Here is a 20,382-nt window from a genome sequence, read left to right as displayed (position 1 = left end):
GAGAGACTTCAACTACTCATTTCAATGTCAGTTTAAGAGAACAGTGTTGGTCATGGCAGTTATCTATCTGAATTTTCAGCAAAGAAAACTCATTACTTAATGAACTGTAGTTTTGAATGTTCTAGGCTTTTGTTGTTGCTTTGATAAAACTCCTTACCCAAAAGCAACTGAGGAAAAGAGGGTTATTTGACTTAGTTACTTTTTTATTGCTATGATAAACTTGGGGCTTACAGTTCCAGATGGTTTGAGTCCGTGATGGTGGAGGGGCGGTTGCATGCTGCAGGAGACTAGAGAGAGCAGCAGCTGAGAGCTCACAGCTCAGACCATAGAGAGGAAGCTGAGAGCACATGGCACGAATGTTATCAGCTGGGGACCAAGTGTTAATGCGTGAGACTTAGGGAATAAGTCACCATAGCCTACAGTCCATCATAGAGTATTCCATGCCAAAGAAAACACTTGATGGAAAAAAAGTATGGCACGTGCTATGGGCGGTCCTGCTTGCTGGCTAGCAGGTAGGCTTGTTATGTTTACTTGCATTCTCACACTGTTCAGGACCACCTTTCTGGAGAATGGTGCTACATATAATGTGGGCTCGGCCCTCCTCCATCAATTAATAGTCAAGATAATCTCCCACAAGCCAATCTGATATAGCTAACGTTTCAATTGAGATTCTTTGACCAGATAACTATGTCAGCTTGACAGAACCTAATGAGCTTGGGACAATGAGCTCATGTGATTTAAAAAAAAAAAAAAAAAAGCCTTTTAACAAATATAGTGACTAGGCCATCAAGGTGGCTCAGATAATAAAGGCACTGGGCCTCAAGACTGATGACCTGAGTTTGATCTCTGGAATGCACTTGATGTGAACCAACTCCGGCAGGTTATTATCTGATCTTCACACATGTGCTATGCTACATAGGGCCACACACGGACAAACAAATAAGTAAATTTAAAATAAGTACTGAAAATAAATAGTTGTTAAGTTGGATGCTTAATTGCCTGCCAGTCCAGGAGGTGGAGGCAGGAATCTCAGAATTTAAGGCTAACCTGGGCAACGTAGTGACACCACATCTTAAAATAGAAACAAAAACAATCAACTGTGGTGGCTTAGAAATGTAATTTAATTTAGACTGCTTGCCTGTGATGCACAGAGTCTGGGGTTTATCCCCTGTGCTGACAAACAAAACAACTAAAGGTTTGCTTTGTTTTATTCTCCTAATTTATTGTCATTTTTGGTGTATTACTCATTTTTATACAATGTTTCTATAATATTCAGAATATTAACTAGTTTATCTTTATTGTTACCAAGTTTGTTAGTTTGAGTGAGTGATAAGACTCTTAAGCCAGGCAAAGGACATGTTACTAAAACTCCTTCCCTCCAAATCAACATTAAATTAATTAACTCTTTAGTCAAAACAAAAACATAGGGCCTTAATATAGCACACAGGCTGTCTGTGACTTGCCAGGAGGATAACCTGAACTCCAGATCTGCCTCTGCCTCTGGAGTGCTGGGATTATTGGTGTGAACCACCATGCTTGGTTTACCTTAAAAGCTGTTGACTTTGCCAAGGATCTCCCTAAGTGTTATAACTGTATTATTCTGGCATTGCTACATACACATAAAAGGAAAAATCTCTCCTGGAATTTATTGGCCTGATTATCTGATATTTCCTATCTGTTTACCCAGTAAGTGCTTATTAAATGATAATACTCATTCTGATAAATCAAAGTGAGATTAATTTGGCAAATAACTGTTAATCAATTCTTGCTGGCACTTTTTTGTTAGTGTGCCTAACAAGAAAGTGAAGTCCTGTAAGTGCCTTGAGAATCTTGTCATTTAGGTTCTCTAGGCAGGTATTAAAAACACACACACACACACACACACACACACACACACACACACACACAAATTGAAGCCTTTTGTACTGAAAAAAGATCAGAGGAAAGTATATCAAAATATTAGTAGTAGTTAGTTTTGGATTTCCCTGCTTTCTGGGTTTCCTAAAATAGTAGAATAGAGGTTCTCAACCTGTAAGTCGTGACCCCTTGGAGGGTGTTGAAGGATCACATATCAGATATTTACATTATGATTCATAACAATAGCAAACCACAGTTATAAAATAGCAATGGAATAATTTTGTGGTTGAGGGTCACCACAACATAAGGAACTTCACTTCATTAAAGGATTGCAGCATTAGGAAGGTTGAGAACCACTGTAGCAGAGAATTCTTGGTAGTATAGCTCAGTGATAAGAATAATTTGCTGGGCTACAAAGATGGCTCAGAGGTTAAGAGCACTGGCTGTTCTTCCAGAGGTCCTGAGTTCAATTCCCAACAACCACATGGTGGCTCACAGCCATCTGTAATGAGATCTGGTGCCCTCTTCTGGCCTGCTGTCATATATGCTATATACATAGTAAAAAATAAAATCTTTAAAAAAAAAAAAGAATAATTTTCTTAGCTTACAGTCCAGCGCTGAAGATGCATACACACAAAAGATTTTGCTTATGCTGCAAAAACAAAGAATTTTGCCCTTGCTTCATTTTCAGTATTTAAGCTTATAATTTTGTGATACCTTTCAAGCCACACTACTTTGAAAGTGACCAAATTCAGTTTTAACCTTTTTGGGGGGGATAGATTTCTAACATGAAAGCTGGCCAATGAATGATAAGAAAGGGGTATTGTGACTAATTTTGATCTATGAAGTCATTGTATTGAAATCTTTTATTTTATTTTATGGGGAAACAGAACCTAATCCTCCTATTGATGAAGTCATCAACACACCAGGAGTAGTGGCCAGGTTTGTCGAGTTCCTCAAACGAAAAGAAAATTGTACGCTGCAGGTGCGGATATTTTCATTTCTTGCCTTAGCACTTTGTTCTTGAAAACTTGTTGTCCCTGAGTTACTTAATCTATATGAAGGCTTGATGTTTATAATGGTATTAGTGATAACTGCCTTGTAAACTGCTTATATAGGTTTGCTAACATGTAGGTCCTGATCAATACTTGCTCGAGTTTGTCCTATTTGAATTTTTAGCTCTAGGAGTTGTCATAACCAGGAGCCTATTTCAAGCTATGTGACGTTTCTTTGGGGGCTCGCTGGGGCGGGGGGTGGGGGGAGTGTTGTTAGACTACTTGTTGGCCTTCTCAGGATGGTGTGTGTATAACATGGATTGGCCTAGAAACGCAGTAATCAGACCTGGTCTTAGTAGCCCTCTGCTACACTGAAAGAGCCCACAAGGAAACTTTGCCACCAGATCTTCTGGCTTTAAATTTGATTTTCTACTAATGGACTATACAGTTGAGCACCTTAGGATTGAATATTTTTGTAAAATAGTTTTTCTAGTCTTAATTTCTAATTTATTTGTTTTTATTTTATGTGCATTGGTGTTTTGCCATGAGTGTTGAGTACTCTGGAACTGGAGTTACAGTTGTGAGCTGCCATGTGGGTGCTGGGAATTGAACCCCTGTCCTCTGGAAGAGCAGCCAGGGCTCTTAACCACTGAACCATCTCTCCAGCCCCCTAGGATTGAGTAACTTTACAGTAAAAGGAGCCAGCTGTCAAACTCATAGCCTTTGAGTATCTGGAATCCTAAAAATATTACTTTTTTTCCTGGGTAAAGTTAAGCTTTTGCTACTAATTTGGTTGTTGAGTAGCAGATTCCTTTAATACCTGAGTTATTGACAAATACGTATAACCCATAAATTCTCACCAAAGTATTGTATGTAATCTGAAGGGCACAGGCCTTTTAGAAATAGCTTGCAGCTATAAAATTTGGTCAAATTGCAAGTAGATCTGAAGATGGGAGAAATATTTGCCAATGATAGGGTAATTCCCACCTCCTGTGTCACTCTTGTTTGAGATATTTAATAAATGACGGTCCTTGTCCCAGGTTCCTTATTGGCTAGGTCATGGCAGGTGACTTATGAGTCTTAATGCTTTGTCTTGATACTTCTCTCCTCCTGCTCCATCTTTCTCTTTATTTTACATCTTTCTTGTGGTTAAGAATTTCTTCCAGAGGAGAAGGAAGAAATCCAGCAAAGGTAGAGTACTTCTTTGTCCCATCAGTTTTCTTCTCCAGTTTGACCTTTGCCAATCCCTGTGTTATTTGAATTAAGATTCTGTTTTGCTTGCTGCCTCCTGGATTATTATAATTCTGGTCTCCATCTAAGTCCAGAATCACCAGACAGTTGAAAAATCATGTTTACCTTGAGAGCAAGGGAAGAGAGATTTTTTGCAGGAAAAAAAAAAAAAAAGAAATCCAGATGACCAACACTGCAGAGAACAGAGCCTGAGCCACTAAGCAACCTACCAAGAGGACCATAGGGATCAAAAGAGGAGACTTACTGCAGTTTATCATTTGAAATGGTTTGTGGGAAAAGGGCGTTAGGGAAGATGGCCATTTTGTTAATTACAGATTATGAAAATGTTGCTCTCCAGTCTCTGGTAATGTGTAGTTGAGTGGTACCATTTATACTCTCAGGAGGGCAGTTCTTATTAGATGCTTACAGAGGTCTCTACTTTCTTATGCACTAAAGAAATAAAGCAGAATCTTCCAGACTTTAAATGAAAAATCTTGAGAAACGAATCTCCTTGTCTCTACATTCTCCTGTCCTCTTCTCTATAAGGAGTACAGTATGTTCATATACAGTGCCCTTTTCTGGCTGACACAGAAATTCTACATCATTTTGTGATTCATAATATGTTAGAGCTTACTTAGATCAAGCCTTCAAAATTTCTGCTTTGCTTTTATCTAAATTTTTAGATTCCACCCTTGTCCATACTAGTAATTAGGATGAAATACTGAAAAATGATGCCTCTGAAGTGATGCTTCATGAATTTTTACCTTAGTTATCTAACACTGAGAAGTAACCAATCTAGTGTTGAGGGTCGTTGTCTCCAGCCTTCCTTCTGCATGTTAAGTACAGCATGGCATTCTCTTTCCGGCTTGAGTATTGGGTAACATCGGTCACCACCAAAGCAGGGAGGAGTCAGGAGACACAATTGCTCTGCCATGCCTTCAAATAATTAGATGTGTTTTGGAAAGCTTGGAGGGCATTCCTTGCTTTGTGGGTTGTGGGCAGCGCTAAATGTAAGATAGTGAGTAGCACATCTTTGCAATAAGGTTTTTGCCATTTCTCTTTCAGAAAGAGACTGATATTCTATGGCCCAAATGAAATTGGCTGGCTCAGTTCTCTAATAAATCCCATGGCCAAGTTTTTTTCATCCCATAGCTAAAGAACTGAGTTTTAGTGAACTTCACTACCATTTTTTCTTCTCAAATAAGAGAGCCCAAAAGGCCTCCACTGGGACCTCACTATCCAGATCCTCCCTTGCCGTTCACTTGGAGGTGAATATGGGTAGAATCTAGGGTTCTGGAATTAAGCAGTGCCTTGGCTTTAGAGTGTTACCAAGCTTAGTGTCACCCTCTAGCCTTTGGTATGTTCTGTGGGCTTACTTGTTCAAGGTCAGGTCCAGCATCTTTATACTATCTAATGCAGTGCTAAGATGCTGTGTTGCCAAACCTTTTAGAAGTTTTATCTAGAAACAATAAATTGCTTCCTGCTTCTAAATACTAGATGGCACTTGTCTAAAAGTTATGAATTTGAATGAAATTGGCTTAGTTTTCCCCCCTTCTTGTCCCCTCTGGAAGCTTAGTATGATAAACTGCAGTAAGCCTTCATCCTCTTACCCTCCCTGTCTTCACTGATCTCTCTACCTTTCCTGGAGGGTTGCTCAGATACCTCAGGTGCTCTCCTCTGCAGAGTTTGATAATCTGGGTTTATTTTTCTGATGTGAGCCTTTCTTTTCACTTGCTCTCCAGGTGAGCCTGGCATTTGCTAGGAACCAGAGTGGAACCGGCAAAGTGGCCAGCAACAGAGTCCTGATCCAAATGGAGAAAGGGAGCCAGGCGTACCTCAACCTGGAGTGGGAAACTTGATAGGAGGTCAGAAGTGCTTCAGCTTTGGATTCTCATTTTCCTTATGAAAGGAACTGAGCACCAGAAGGTAGAGACTCAGAAAGAGGACAGAGAGGAAACCTCCAATCTGAAGAACACAGACCGCAGTAGTAGCAATCAGTCCTTACTTAGCAAGTTCCTGTGCAAAACATCAGTGGAATAATAATGTATAAGTAGTTCTAGCTACACAGTCGGTTATTTCCTGTGATGCAGTTCTTGGATTTCGAAGAGTGCGTTAGTGTAAGACAACATAGAGAAAGCTAAGGCTGTGATTATCTTGTCCACAATTTGTTATTGTTGGTAATAACATTTCTTAGATACTCTCTTTCACTTTTCAGGTTATTCTCCTCTTGGGTTATATGATGACTTAAGTTGTTAATATTGTTTCTTTTGATTGTTTCTATCATATCTTTATGTATTTGTTCACTATTAGTTTAAGCTTTCCTCTTTACAATCTCTCTCTGGTTGCATTCTAATCTAGCACCCAAGGCTGAAATAGTAAAAACAAAGCTGTAAATCTTAGTGAAACGTAGTATAGACTATGAGGAAATGACATCCAAGCTTTAAAAAAGTGTACTTGCCCATCTAACACATTTGGTACTGGCTTATATTCCCGAAGTGAGTTCTGTCTTTCTCACCCCCCACACGCTGTACCTCATCATCAGGTAAAAACACTGAAGTAATCAATACCAAAACTACATTTTAATTTCCATTCTGAAATCTTCTCTGAATTTAAAGATGATTATTATGATTATGTACTGAATATAAGCATAACTATGGCACATTACATTTGCAAAAGCATATCTCATGTTTGTCATCTATGCTCAGCTGTTGCTTACTTTTTCATTTTCCTCATCATCACAGTTCTGTTTTTCTGTTTGATTTATCATTCTTTTGATTCTTTCATTTCTCAGAGACCTTTCTTGTTAAACTCAGCCAGCAGTAAGAACCCTGGCGGCATTACTATTCTGATTGATTGATTTTTTTTTTCCCACTGATAACTCTTTAAGATGTTCCTTATGTTATCAGGGTATTACTGTGATTTTTACATCAAAATATGACTGCAACCCTTTTCCTCAGGGATATGTAGTATCCAGATATGACTTGCTCTTTCCAGATTCCTTTTCCTCAGAGTTTTCAACTTCTTCTGACTTGATCTTTGTAGTAATGGGCAGTTTTTTAAACTTTGAGCCTGCCTTCTAGCCGGGCAGTCTACTGCTTTTTTATATCATCTGTCTTGTATTTAACCAGTTAATATTAATAGTGAGTTACATAACCTACATTTTAGGCAGCGCCTCCTCTAAAGTTAAATAACGTGGTATACTGTTTGAAATTTCTTTCTCTAGGTAATACAACTAAAGCAATTGAAATGTGTGTGTTTCAGAGAAATTTAAAATAGTTTAAACATTTCTTTCATTAGTAATTTAACTAGAGATAAATGTATGATGTGCTCTCCCCTCTCCCGTGATATTTTGGGTTTAATTTTTAACCGCTCCTCCAAAGTCTTTATTGATGTAGTTACTTGTATGTTAGTTGTGTAGCATTAGCCAAAGTTTCTGCTTTCAGAGATGCCATTTTTTTTTTAACCTGTGGACCCAGTCATAAATGAAGGCCCTTCTACTGGTTGCATTACTCTTAAAAATAAGCCAAAAAGGACAACAAAGAACGCATACGTTTCTCTCATTTTGACCCTTCTTGTTTCTTCTGCTAGGAATTTACTGTCAGTCATGTGGAATTGTTCTGCTACCTTTAATGGTTGATGACATAATTTTCCCTCTGACTGGTGCCTTTTAACTGATATCAAAGCTTAGAAAATGATTAGCTACAAGTATATTTTTGATGATATGTAATTGATCTCTCATTCGAAGTTATACTATTAAACAGAAATGTGACACTTTTTCAACTGCATACATTATTCTTTAAAGGATAGAGAATGGTGGAAGGAATTAACCTAAAATTCAGGGGTCTTGACTGAATATAAACTTTGATTCTTGGATTTTTTTTTTTTTTTAATGTTAAGCCAAAGAGAAAGGGATCTCTAAATTTGTTGGCCATACTTTTTTCTTCATATTTTCTGCTTACAATACTGTAATATTAGATCACCTTCTACCCAGTTTACCTTTGCTACCACCTCTTCATCTTCCTCCTCTTCCTTCCTTTTTTCCTTTTTCTTACCTCTATTAAGAAACTTGTCTTTGGTTGGGCATGGTGGCAGTTGTCTTTAATCTTTCCTTTCGGGAGGCAAAGGCAGGCAGATCTCTGATTTCAAGTCCAACCTGGTCTACACAGAGAGCTCCAGGCCAGTAAGGATGAGAGTGAGACTCTTGTCTCCAAGGGGGTCAATTCATTTGGAATTTATCTCTGGACCTGAGACCTTCTCATCTATTAGGTGCTCATACACTCTGAAGCAGACAACATTGCTTTTGATTATATGCCTGTTCAATTTACTTAGAACTTACTTATTTACCTGTTTAATTTACTTAGAATATCTTTTGCCCTTTTCAGTTATAATTGTGTAAAATGCATCTATGCTAATGTCCCCTTTCTATTTCACTTTGCCCATCCCCTAGAAATAATTTGTTTATTGGATCATGAAACAATACCACATACAAGACCCAAAGGAACATAGACTGTTCATTAGAGTTGTTTTTTTTAGCATTTCCCAGTCATCCAGGCCTGTCCATGTAATCAATAAGTATTGATGGTTTTCTGTGACTCTGTCCAGAGATGATCTGTACAATACATGTATTAATGTACTTTCTCCTTTTTAACCCTTTAATTGATTAAATGGTGTGTTACTGAAGGTTTTTTTTTTTTTTTTTTTTTTTTTTTTTTTTTTTTTTTTTTTTTTTTGTCATTTTGTTCCTTTCATTAAAATTTTTTGGAGATCTCTTGAGTGGTGATGGCATACACCTTTAATCATAGCACTTGGGAGGGAGAGATAGGCGGATGTTCATGAGTTTGAGGCCAGCCTGGTCTACAGAATGAGTTTCAGAACAGCCAAAGCTATCCAGAGAAACCCTGTCTCAAAAAACAAACAAAACAAAAAAATCATAAAACACACTTTTTTTTCCTATGGTTTCATGGTAACTATACTTAGTTCTAGAATTTTAGGCACTTTAAATATTCCTTTATAGACTGAGGGATTCTAGAAATTATTTTTAAATTAATATGGTATTTACAGTATGATAATACTGATCCCAGATTCCTTTTAATGTACAAAACATCGTATTGCTATAATTAAACAACTTTTTAAATTTTAGTAAGATAATGAAATTTACTTTTGTCTTTGTAGTTTGAATCAGCCTGGGTCCTGACAAATATTGCTTCAGGAAATTCTCTTCAGACCCGGATTGTGATTCAGGCAGGAGCGGTGCCTATCTTCATCGAGTTGCTTAGCTCAGAGTTTGAAGATGTCCAGGAACAGGTAAAAATCTCAGCAGAAACAGATAGGAGAACACACATTTCACATAGTCATACCCAGCTTGAGTTTGATTACTTACTCACAGTGATTCATAGCTTGTTTAAATAGGAAAAATCCTCTAGTAAGTATTTCCCCTCCAACCATGGGATTCTTGCAGCTTTTAGCTGTCTTTCTTTTTTTTTTAGTCATGGACATATTACTTATGAAAGGGCCTTTTCTAATGTGAGTCTTTATTGCTACTATTAAAAGTCTTTGTCATTTCTTCAGAAAAGACAGAAAACAAACTTTTGTTACTGTCAGACTTGTTAAGTTTGTAAGGATAAATCACTACTAAGTAATTTGTTATTTTGAGAGAGAATTAAAACACAATAAACTATCATTCTTAGACCTATACACCTATGAAGCCATTGTTGTGAAATTGCATTCACCACTTTCACAGCTTTAATAAATGTTATCATCTTAAAATAGTTTCTTATTTTAAGCAACCTAAATACATTTTTAATCCACCAATTAAGCCATTTAAATCCCTGTTTGTATAAAGGATTGTATAGAATATTACTTATGAGTGAGGATAGGATCCTTTAAAAATAATTGGCTTCAAACTGGGGATATAGCTTAGTGGGGGAGCAATTGTCCAGCCCATGTGAGGTCCTAAGTTCAGTTCCCAGCACTGGGAAAAAAGTTCCCTTTTACTAGTAAAGCCTTTACTTTAGTGAAATAACATTTTCTTTTGTTTATTGTGCATAACCACAGTTTCTAACTCTGATACTATAACTCGTTTGACTCCCTGATGAGTGATTTTAAGAAAGTCAGTAATAGTCCATATGTAAAATGTTGATTTTATAAAGTGTTACTGTGATATGCTGGCACCTCTTTGAAAGGACTATGGGAGAATGAAAGTGTTCAGTGTTATTGATGACCAACTCCTTCACAGGCAGTCTGGGCTCTTGGCAACATTGCTGGCGACAGTACCATGTGCAGAGACTATGTCTTAGACTGCAATATCCTCCCCCCTCTTCTGCAGTAAGTCCCTTTCTTTTTCTGAGGAATTAATGTACGGGAAGTATTGCATCTTGGGAAGTCATTTTGTGTTTCCTAGTGTTTCTTTGATTCCAAGTATTTTCTTGTTACATTGTTAGGGTGATGCCTCTTACTGAAATTATGAATTAGAATTATGCATTAGAATTAATGAAGTTTATCTTTAGAGAATGAATAATTTAGGAAAATAATCTTTATTCTAGAGAATAGTTAAAGACATCTCTTATCAGTACTATTATTTTCTTTATAGAGAATTAATATCTTTTATAATTTACTGTGGGTTCATTATACTTGTAGGTTATTTTCAAAGCAGAATCGCTTGACCATGACCCGGAATGCAGTATGGGCTTTATCTAATCTCTGTAGAGGGAAGAGTCCACCTCCAGAATTTGCTAAGGTAAACACTATGTTTGTGGGAAATGGTTAGAAAAAAAATGCTCTGAAAAGAATATAGTAACCAACATTAATGTTTACTGAAAGACAATTTTTGTTAAAATGTATTTGTGGAGACAATGCTTTTGGTAATTTTTGTTTTAATTTAGAGTAATTTCTCACTGCCAGTTTATAAATAATCACTCTTAGAACCATAGCAGTCTTTGTCGATAACAAAGTTCTACAACAGAATTTCCCAGCTGTAGTATTTGTGAAAATTCCTTAACTTCTTTTCTCTAAGTGTGTACTGTAAGAAAGAATTCTAATTTAAGGATTAATGCATAACATTTTTTTTCCTTAAATCATTTTCCTTGGGTTCTGACTACCTCAGCTCAGTTAACTGAATAAGTACTAAGCACATTGCCAGAGACTGAAATGTCCTTCAAACGTTTGAAGTATAACCATTCTGTAACTCACTCGTGTCTGAGAGTCTTAACCTCACTTCTCTTTGTTTCTGTTGAATGTCTAATCATCTTCTCTTTTCTAGGTTTCTCCCTGTCTGAATGTCCTTTCTTGGTTGCTGTTTGTCAGTGACACTGATGTACTGGCTGATGCCTGCTGGGCCCTCTCCTACCTGTCAGATGGACCCAATGATAAAATTCAAGCAGTCATTGATGCAGGAGTATGTAGGAGACTTGTGGAGCTTCTGATGTAAGATGATCTTCAAGAAAGTGTATCTGTGATAAACCACACCAAAAAAACGATTTAGAGGAGGAAAGGGTTTACTTGACTGGACTTCCAGGTCACAGTCTGTCACTGAAGAAATCCATGGCGGGAACTAGAGTAAAAACTGTGGATGAATGCAGATTACTGGCTTCTTCTCTGTCTTGTTCCCCGGCTCAGCCAGCTTATCACTAGGGTTGGTGTTACTCACAGTGGTCCGGGCCCTGTCCTGTCACATCACTCATCAGCTAAGACAGTCTCACAGACATGGCCACAATCCAGTCTGACTTTTGGCAATCCCTCAGTTGAGACTTACTTAGGTGGCCCTAGGCTGTGTCAAGCTAACAGCTGGTGCTAACTTATACACTCTACTGTTTTCCATATTTCTAGTACTTTGGTTATGTATTTTGTTGGTTTGTTATGCATTAGCTGATTGTCTCCTGTTTATATTGATGCCATTTTTTGGTTTGCTTTTTTTTTTTTTTTAAGACTAATCGAAGACTCTATTATTCCTCTGCCATTATGAGTCTTCTATCAGAATTATTTGGAAAGCTCTGCCTATGTAATTCTATTTCTGTTGTTCCAGTCCACACTGGAATGGCCTAAGGTCGAATACTAGAAACGAAAGGCATATTGCTGTGGTAAATGGCCATTTCTTACTTTTTCATTAGAGAAAAAAACAGACTAGTATCAGACTCTGAATCCTATTTTTGTAATGCTTTTGGTGATAGCATGGAAGATTAACTCGTGGCATAAATAATTTGAGACTATATTAATCAAATCTTTAACTAATACTTAGAAGAAAATATAGCCACAATATGATGGCAAATGGTACAGTTATAAGCAGCATGACATTAATTGGTGTACAAACCAGTTGTAGAGACAGTGTCTCAAACATGATGTGAAATTGGTTTAGTGTAACATTACTGGGATAATAGCTGATTACAGACTGGTTACACACCAGCAGTGTAGTGTGGTACAGTTTAAAGGCAGCATGGTGCTACTGGGGTCTAAGAATTCAATATCTGGGAAATAATCACTTTTGTCCTTAAGTGACTAAGTTTACTACATGTTTCATTTTAATCATTAGATCTTAAGCGTGAAGGAAGATAATAGGGTCTTAGAGGAAAGTTACAGGGGTATTGCTTTATTTACCCTGAAATCTGTACTTATTAACTGTCCATATATATCAGACTTTGTGGGAAGTGTTTTTGTCCATAAAGGCAGCCTTGTAGGTTAGTGAAACAGAAGAAGAGTATTTGAGATGTGAATCTCACTTTGGTTTTGAAGTTAGCTGAACTGTTGATAATAGCAGTTTCAGAATATGAGCAGTGTATAAATGTCCCCTGCGCTTCCCAATCATCTCAGCAGCTCCAGGAGACCAACTAAAGAGGAGAGGGGCCGTAGAATAAGAGAAAAACGTGGAATTGATTGCTGGTGTTCCTGGGAAAGATTACTAGGAAGGAATTTACTTGAAAAATGAGGGGAAAGATCACTTTTCTAGGTAATGGTCAATTTTGCCACCATGGTAAGGTCCCTAAATAGCCCATAAAGTACCTTTCTGCTCTACAATTGAATCACATCTTCCTTATTTTGAATTTTGTTCCCTAAGACAAGACTCTGGATAGAACTGTTGGCTCTAATATCTTTTTCTTTAATGGTTGCAGGCATAATGATTATAAAGTGGTGTCTCCTGCTCTGCGAGCTGTGGGAAACATTGTCACAGGGGATGATATTCAGACACAGGTATGAACACATGCTAATGTTTCTTCTCTAAAGTGAGTCTCTTGAACACAGTTCTGTTACCTTGAATTCTATATTGTGAAGGATGACTGCCACTGTTTACTGGTGTTTGCTGTTCTTAGTATCTTCAGGATCTCTTCGTCGTCTTGTGACTTGAAGCAGTTGTAGGTTCCCTTATGAAATAACTTGTCCCTAGTCAGTTTTCTCCCTGCTTTCATTTGTAGTGGATCTTAGGAACACCAGGTGGGCTTCCTAGCAATGTACTTTCTGGTAGCTTTCTCCTTTTGTGTATGCTGAGTCTTTTGTAAGGAAGAGTCTTTGTCATAGTTCCCAGTGTCCATTCTGCTTTGGTAACAAGCATGTCCTCTGCAGTGAATTGTTTTAGCCTACTTTCCTTTTTTTCCTCTTTCAGATGTCTCTAATGCATCAATGATGGTGTCTTAAAATTATCTTTCTAGGCTTCTACAACAATGGAATACTTTGGTTTTTGTTTCTGACTGTTTCTCCTTAGGAAGCTCCTTTCCTGTTCTCATTTATTTGTGGGCATGCTTTAGGAGCAGGTCTTCAGCGTCATTCCTGGATTCATTACCCTTTCTCGCATGGACTTTAAGAATTGAGAGTTAGGTTTTTATTATCTCAATCAGCTTCAGCTTTCAGCAAGGCATTTGATGTTTTTACTTTTCTAATCTCTTATATTTTTGGTTGTGAGCCTAGCCTTTAACGGCTGAGCCATCTCTCCAGCCCTACTTTTCTAATCTCTAAAAATGAAGGAAATTAGATTTGTGTTCTCAGGTGTCTCACAGTGTCAGTGTTTTTAATTCCAGTTTATTCTATCTACAAGGGAACTTATTTTTCCTCTTTATCTGCTCCTGGCTCTAATAGTTGCCCCTGCCAGCAATGCAGGTAGTGGCTTGATTCTGCTCTCACCAGTCACTGTAGCTTGTTCCTCCATTGCTATTTATCCCTCCTCACATTACTTAGTGTAGACATCTTAGACAAGAGAAAAGGGAATATATATTTGATTGTATTTTTATAAAATTTCTCTGGGACAACCCATCCAAAATTAATATCATTGATGATCTGTGAGGATAACTTGGTTGTTATCCAAGTATAGGAACAGAATGGAAGGGAAAGGAGTTTCTTACCAATGCAATTTTTATACATTCTAATTTTTAAAATTGTGTGTGTGTGTGTGTGTGTGTGCAGTGTGTGCAGTGTGTGCATGTGCATGCTATAGCTCCTGTGTAGAAATCAGAGGACTTCTTTGGAGTTATTTTTTATCCTTTCATTAAAATGAGTTATAAGTCTCAAACTCGGGTTTCCAGGTTTACAAGGCAAATGCCTACATACTGACTCATCTTACCACTCCATGTCTTGGATTTTTGAACCATATTAATGTATTTACTTGGTTGGGGGGCAACTTTGTAGGGCTGAGATATAGCTCAATGATAAATTGCATGCCTACCATATGTGAGATCCTGAGTTCAATTCTTGGCCCCCACAACAAAAAGTTCTTTTGGTCTCTATTGGAGAAATTATTTTGGCCACTCCACGTAGTTAAAAGGATATTTATTTAATGGCGTAACTCACAAATTAAGTAATGGATAGGTCGCAGGGTCTGGGGAAGGTGTAATGCAGTCCAGCGGTGTTCTCCGGAGCTCTGCCCAGTCAAACTGCACCGGTCAGCTTCCGGGCACCGAGAGCGCCCAGAGAGAGCGCTGGCCCATCCAGCTCTCGGGTCCCCCGGCGCCTCCCCTCGCCCCGCCTCATAGGCGTTACAGTTGCCAGAGTCTCAATGGGGGTTGGAACTTCCAGATCCAAGCTAGAATGGCTACCCACTACAGGTCTCCCCTGTACCACCCATGCCTTTTTTTTTTTTTTTTTTTTTTTTTTTTTTTATTTTTATTTTTTTTTTTAATTTTTATCTTTTGGTTTTTTCGAGACAGGGCTTCTCTGCGCCTTTCCTGGCCTCGAACTCACAGAGATCCTCCTGCCTCTGCCTCCCGAGTGCTGAGATTAAAGGCGTGCGCCACCACTGCCTGGCTCCACCTATGCTTTTTGTTGTTAGCCTGTTTGTTCATTGAATTTTGTTGGACCACTCCTAGCTCTGGGTTTTAACACATACATTTTTTCCTTCATCCTCCATCCCTGCCTAACCACCACTTCCCCCATATCTATATACTCTTGTTAGTAATGATTTCTTATTCTTTGTGCTTTTCATATTAGCATTGTATATTAGCATTTGCTGGGGATGTCTTTCTGTATGCTGTGAATGTGTTGCTCTGATTGATTGATAAATAAAATGCTGATTGGCCAGTAGCCAGGCAGAAAGTATAGTATAGGCGGATAAGCAGAGAGGAGAATTCTGGAAAAAGGAAGGCTGAGTCAGGAGACCCTGCCAGCCGCCACCACTGTCACGAGAAGTAAGATGTACCAGTAAGCCACAAGCCATGTGGCAACTTACAGATTAATAGAAATGGGTTAATTTAAGAAGTGAGTTCCAGGAAAGGCACAAAGCTACACAGAGAAACCCTGTCTCGAAAAAAAAAACAAACAAAACAAAAAAAGAAAAAGCAACTTGTGATTTTTGGTTTTTGGTCTTTTGTTTTTCCTTTCAATTAGTAACTGTTCTCTTCTCTTCTTAGGCTTGAAACCAGATATGACTGTATCTGACTCTTCTTGGCTCAGTTGCATAGTTCATCAAGTCTTACTGGTTTTTCTTATTGTTAGAACCATGTATAAATTATACCTTATTTTCGTCCCTGTCTTCTTATACACAAGAGATTTTTTTTTCTGCCATGTCTACTTGATTTACCTTCCTATTCTTTCTAAACCATTATTCCTCTCCATTTATTCTTCCCTGGTTGGCCAGGAGATGCATAAAAACACATACCACAGATAAGGTAAAAATAGACCAAAGAAAGGATTCTTTCCAAGTCAGGCGTAGAGAAACATTGGGTTTTGTGGGGTTACTTACAGGAACACGGTGCCTTACAGCTGTATCATTGACACTCAGGAAAGCTACTTCATTTTCTGGAAGCTGTATACACCACTTACAGAGTCTCCTCCGGGAGTTGAGTATCACTCACACCACAGTCTCAGCCTTGTGAGGAACAGCTCCTCCACAGCATCAATTCTGAAGTCTCAATACTGCCTCCAGTGACCTTTTAACAGTGTGTTTTCCTCTTAGAAACAGTTTTTTTAGTGTCTTACAGAAAACCCCACGAATTCCTAACTTAGGTTTTAAGTTTCATTCTTCATTGGAGCCTATTTATTTTGGGAGTATAAACTTTATTTCTAGTCACTGCTTTTGTTCCTGGGGTGCTTTCTGGAGTCTGTCTACCCACACCCCGCCATTTCCAGCCTTTTTGTGCAGTGTTCTCCCTCTGTTTAAGAAGTTCTTTGTGCCTAGACCTCCCCTCCATAAAGGTTTTCTAGAATACCCTTCTCCATGTATTCTTTCTAATTCCTAACATATTTATTTTCTAGATCACTTCTTTTGTATTTAAAAAATTATATTTTGGGCGGTGATGTGGCTTATGCCTCTAATCCCAGCACTCGGGAGGCATAGGCAGTGGGTCTGTGTGAGTTTGAGGCCAGTCTGGTCTACAGAGGGAGATCCAGGACAGCCCTGGCTACAGAGAGACCCTGTCTTGGGGGAAAAATATATTCTGACATTTCTATGCAGTTTGATGATCTTTTTTCCCCCTAGTATCTAGAGTTGCCAGTATTAACAATTAATTGAATTCTTACCCATCCCCATCCTCATACACACTTCCAACATGTTTATTATTTGCAGTTTGTATACTTCTGTGCAGTTGTGTGTATTCCTCTCCCGTTGTTCACTTATCATTCTCTCAAAGCTTTGTAATTGTTTCTGGGTAGATAGCTAGAATTATTTGTGTCAGATGGTAAATTTGAAAGTTGGTCCATTACTTTCCTTCAGTCCTTCCTCATCCCCGAATATTAACCTTTCTTGTTCTTTTTTTCAACATGTCATACTATGCCCACATGCAGATTTGTTTACATATATACATAAATTATTGGCTAGAGCCCACATATGAGAGAGAATATTTTTTTTCCTTTCTGAAATTGTGTGACCTTGCTTAATATCATATATTCTAAGCCCATCTGTTACCTTGCAAATTTTATAATTTTATTTTTCTTGACAGATGGATAGTATTCCATTTCTTTTATATACAAAATTTTCATTATCCATTTATCTAATAGACTACTAGGTTTTTGCTATAATGAATAAAACAGTGATAGACTTGGGGCTGCAAATATCTCTATGTTAGGGTATGTATGGTGTTCTCTGGGTATATGCCCAAGGATGAAATAGAGGTGTCACATGGTCGTTCTGTACCAGACTGTCTTTATTACTGTAGATGTATGGTGTAATTTGAGATCTGATACTGTAATACTTCCAGCAGGGTTCTTTCTTGCTCCTTAGGATTGCTTTGGCTACCTATGGTCTGTTTTTGGTTCCATATGAACTCTTATATTGTTTTTTTCTAAAGCTGTGAACAATTACATGGAAAAATTGTTAGATATTACAATCGGTGGCCTTTGGGAGAGCCTGTTCCAGGACCACCTCCATGGTATGAAGGGAAAAAAAAAACAAAAACAAAACCCATGAATGTAGTAAGGGCTATTCTTTTCTATTACAATACATCTACACACACTCTCAGATGGTAATTTCTTTTTTACTTTATCTTGAAAAATCTATCCCTGAAAATCTGTCTCCACACAGGTTTTTTTCAAGACGGGGTTTCTCTGTGTAGTTTTGGTGCCTGTCCAGGATCTCGCTCTGTAGACCAGGCTGGCCTCGAACTCACAGAGATCTGCCTGGCTCTGCCTCCCGAGTGCTGGGGTTAAAGGCGTGCACCACCGCCGCCAGGCTACATTCTTTACATACAGCTACATACCTCTCTTTACATGTGTACATACATCTCTCTCCTGCACAGCCATACATCTCTACACACAGTTATTCTCTTTTTTCATAGCTCTACATCTCTTTCTACTCTGCTACATTTCTTCACACACTATTTTATCACTCACTCTTTACTCAATCACTCTTCACTCACTCTCCTCTACACACACATCTGCCCTGCATATACATCTTTCTTTTCACAGTTAATCTCTCTTCTACATCTCTTTTTATATAGCTACACAAGTTCTTTTCTACATAGCTATTCATCTTCTACACAACTCTGTCTGCACACACAGGCCTTCTACACACAGCTGGTCACAACTCTTTACACAGCAGCTCTCTCTACATAGCTCTTTCTACACACACCTCCTTCAACAACCAAACTCTGGACAGTTATGAGTTACATAGTACCAGGTGCTATGTTCTATCAGGCTAGGGAGGTTGCACTGACCAGGCATGGTGAGTAAAGCAGGCATTTAGCTCTGAGTGGTTAGGGTTTCCAGGCAGTGACATTGAAATTCAGGAGTTAAATAATAAACAGTTGGCTGAACCTTGAGATTAGGAGTATGTGCAGAAAGTCAATTGCTTCAGGGATTTTATGTCTTGATGTTATCAGCCTGCCTTTGGTTCAGCAAACAGACACCTGGCAACTTGCCCTTGTGCAGTTTGTCTCCAGGGACAACTAGTTTATTTTGGATTTGAAAAAAAGCTGACTTTGTAGCTGAGAATATTGTCATTTTCCTATGTCAGTCTGAGTAATGATAAATATCCTAGTATTATTTCTATTCATCAAAATTACACAGCTTAAGAAGAAAATTATCTTCCTGACCATCCACAGCTATATGTGTGCTCAGTAGATGAAATATATTCACCAGATAAACACACAAGCAGTGGGGAAAATACCTGTAGCTGTTTTTAGGGAAGAAATGTAGTAGCACATGAGAAAAATTACAGACAAAGGAACTTGTTTTCAGAGTCTGTGGTCCTGTAAGCCTTGCTTAACAAGATTCCTCCATCAGAGGGATATTTATCTGATGAGTTGACACCTGAACTCTCAATTACTATCTGCTATATATTTCCACAGCCTCCAGCATACTATGTTAATACTACAAATTAATTTCGGCAGTATAGCTATTTTCATAATATTCTGCCAATCCAGGAACATGGCATATGTTTCTATTGTCTCATATCTTCTGGAATTTTCTTTTTCATTGTCTAAAAGTTTTCATTGTAGAGGTTTTTCACTTCTTTAGCTAAATCCATTCTTAGATACTTAATTTTGGGGGCGTTATTTTGAATGGAATATCTTTCCTACTACCTCAGAGTAGAATGTTGGTATAAATGAAGGCCAGTTAGAGCTACACAGTAAGACCCTGTCTCAAAACAACAAAATAAAGATGAAAACACAAAAGAACAAAATCAAACCAGAATCATGTCTACAATAGGTATAATTTGATTTCTTCCCTTCCTGTATTTATCCCTTTTAAGTCTTTTTCTTGTTTTAGCTAAGACTTTGGGCACTATTGTGGAATAAGAAAGAGGAGGATGTACATATTGTCTCAGTTTTCTTCCTTTATTTTATTTTATTTTATTTTATTTTTTTGGTTTTTGAGCCAGGGTTTCTCTATGTAGTTTTGGTGCCTGTTCTGTAGACCAGGCTGGCCTCAAACTCACAGAGATCCGCCTGGCTCTGCCTCCTGAATGCTGGGATTAAAGGCATGCACCACCACTGCTGGGCTCATTCTTCATTTTTGAGAAATGCTCTCTCTCCATTTAATATAATGTTGGCTATAGGTTTATTATATATAGCCTTTATTATTTTGAGGTGTATATGCCATCTGTTACTAAAATCTTAAGAACTTTTATCATGGGGGCTGGAGAGATGGCTCAGAGGTTAAGAGCACCGACTGCTCTTCCAGAGGTCCTGAGTTCAATTCCCAGCACCCACATGGTGGCTCACAACCATCTGTAATGAGATCTGGCACCTTCTCCTGTATACATAATAAATAAATCTAAAAAAAAAAAGAACTTTTATCATGTAGGGATGTTGAACTTTGCCAAATGCTTTTTCAAAGTCAGTTGAAATAATTATGTGGTTTCTGTCATTGAGTTCACTTGCATGGTATATTACATTTATTGATTTATATATGTTAATCAACCTTGCCTTTCTGGGATAAAGCCCACTTGGTC

General features: G+C 38.0%; 1 protein-coding gene across 1 annotated transcript in view; it reads left to right on the top strand.

Annotated features, from left to right (window-relative positions):
• The window catches only part of Kpna1 (karyopherin subunit alpha 1), a 67,686-nt gene that overhangs the window by 36,178 nt on the left and 11,126 nt on the right, over nucleotides 1-20,382 (top strand). The window contains exons 5-10 of the mRNA XM_028862652.2: nucleotides 2,748-2,842; nucleotides 9,255-9,386; nucleotides 10,318-10,406; nucleotides 10,719-10,818; nucleotides 11,341-11,504; nucleotides 13,184-13,262. Coding sequence (XP_028718485.1) covers nucleotides 2,748-2,842; nucleotides 9,255-9,386; nucleotides 10,318-10,406; nucleotides 10,719-10,818; nucleotides 11,341-11,504; nucleotides 13,184-13,262 — 659 coding nt within the window. The remainder of the gene's footprint in view (nucleotides 1-2,747; nucleotides 2,843-9,254; nucleotides 9,387-10,317; nucleotides 10,407-10,718; nucleotides 10,819-11,340; nucleotides 11,505-13,183; nucleotides 13,263-20,382) is intronic.

The sequence above is a fragment of the Peromyscus leucopus genome, chromosome 12 (genome assembly GCF_004664715.2).
Source record: "Peromyscus leucopus breed LL Stock chromosome 12, UCI_PerLeu_2.1, whole genome shotgun sequence".
Taxonomy (NCBI): Eukaryota; Metazoa; Chordata; class Mammalia; order Rodentia; family Cricetidae; genus Peromyscus; species Peromyscus leucopus.
The sequence above is the reverse complement of the archived record's forward strand: the minus strand, read 5'-3'. Positions and strand labels throughout refer to the sequence as shown.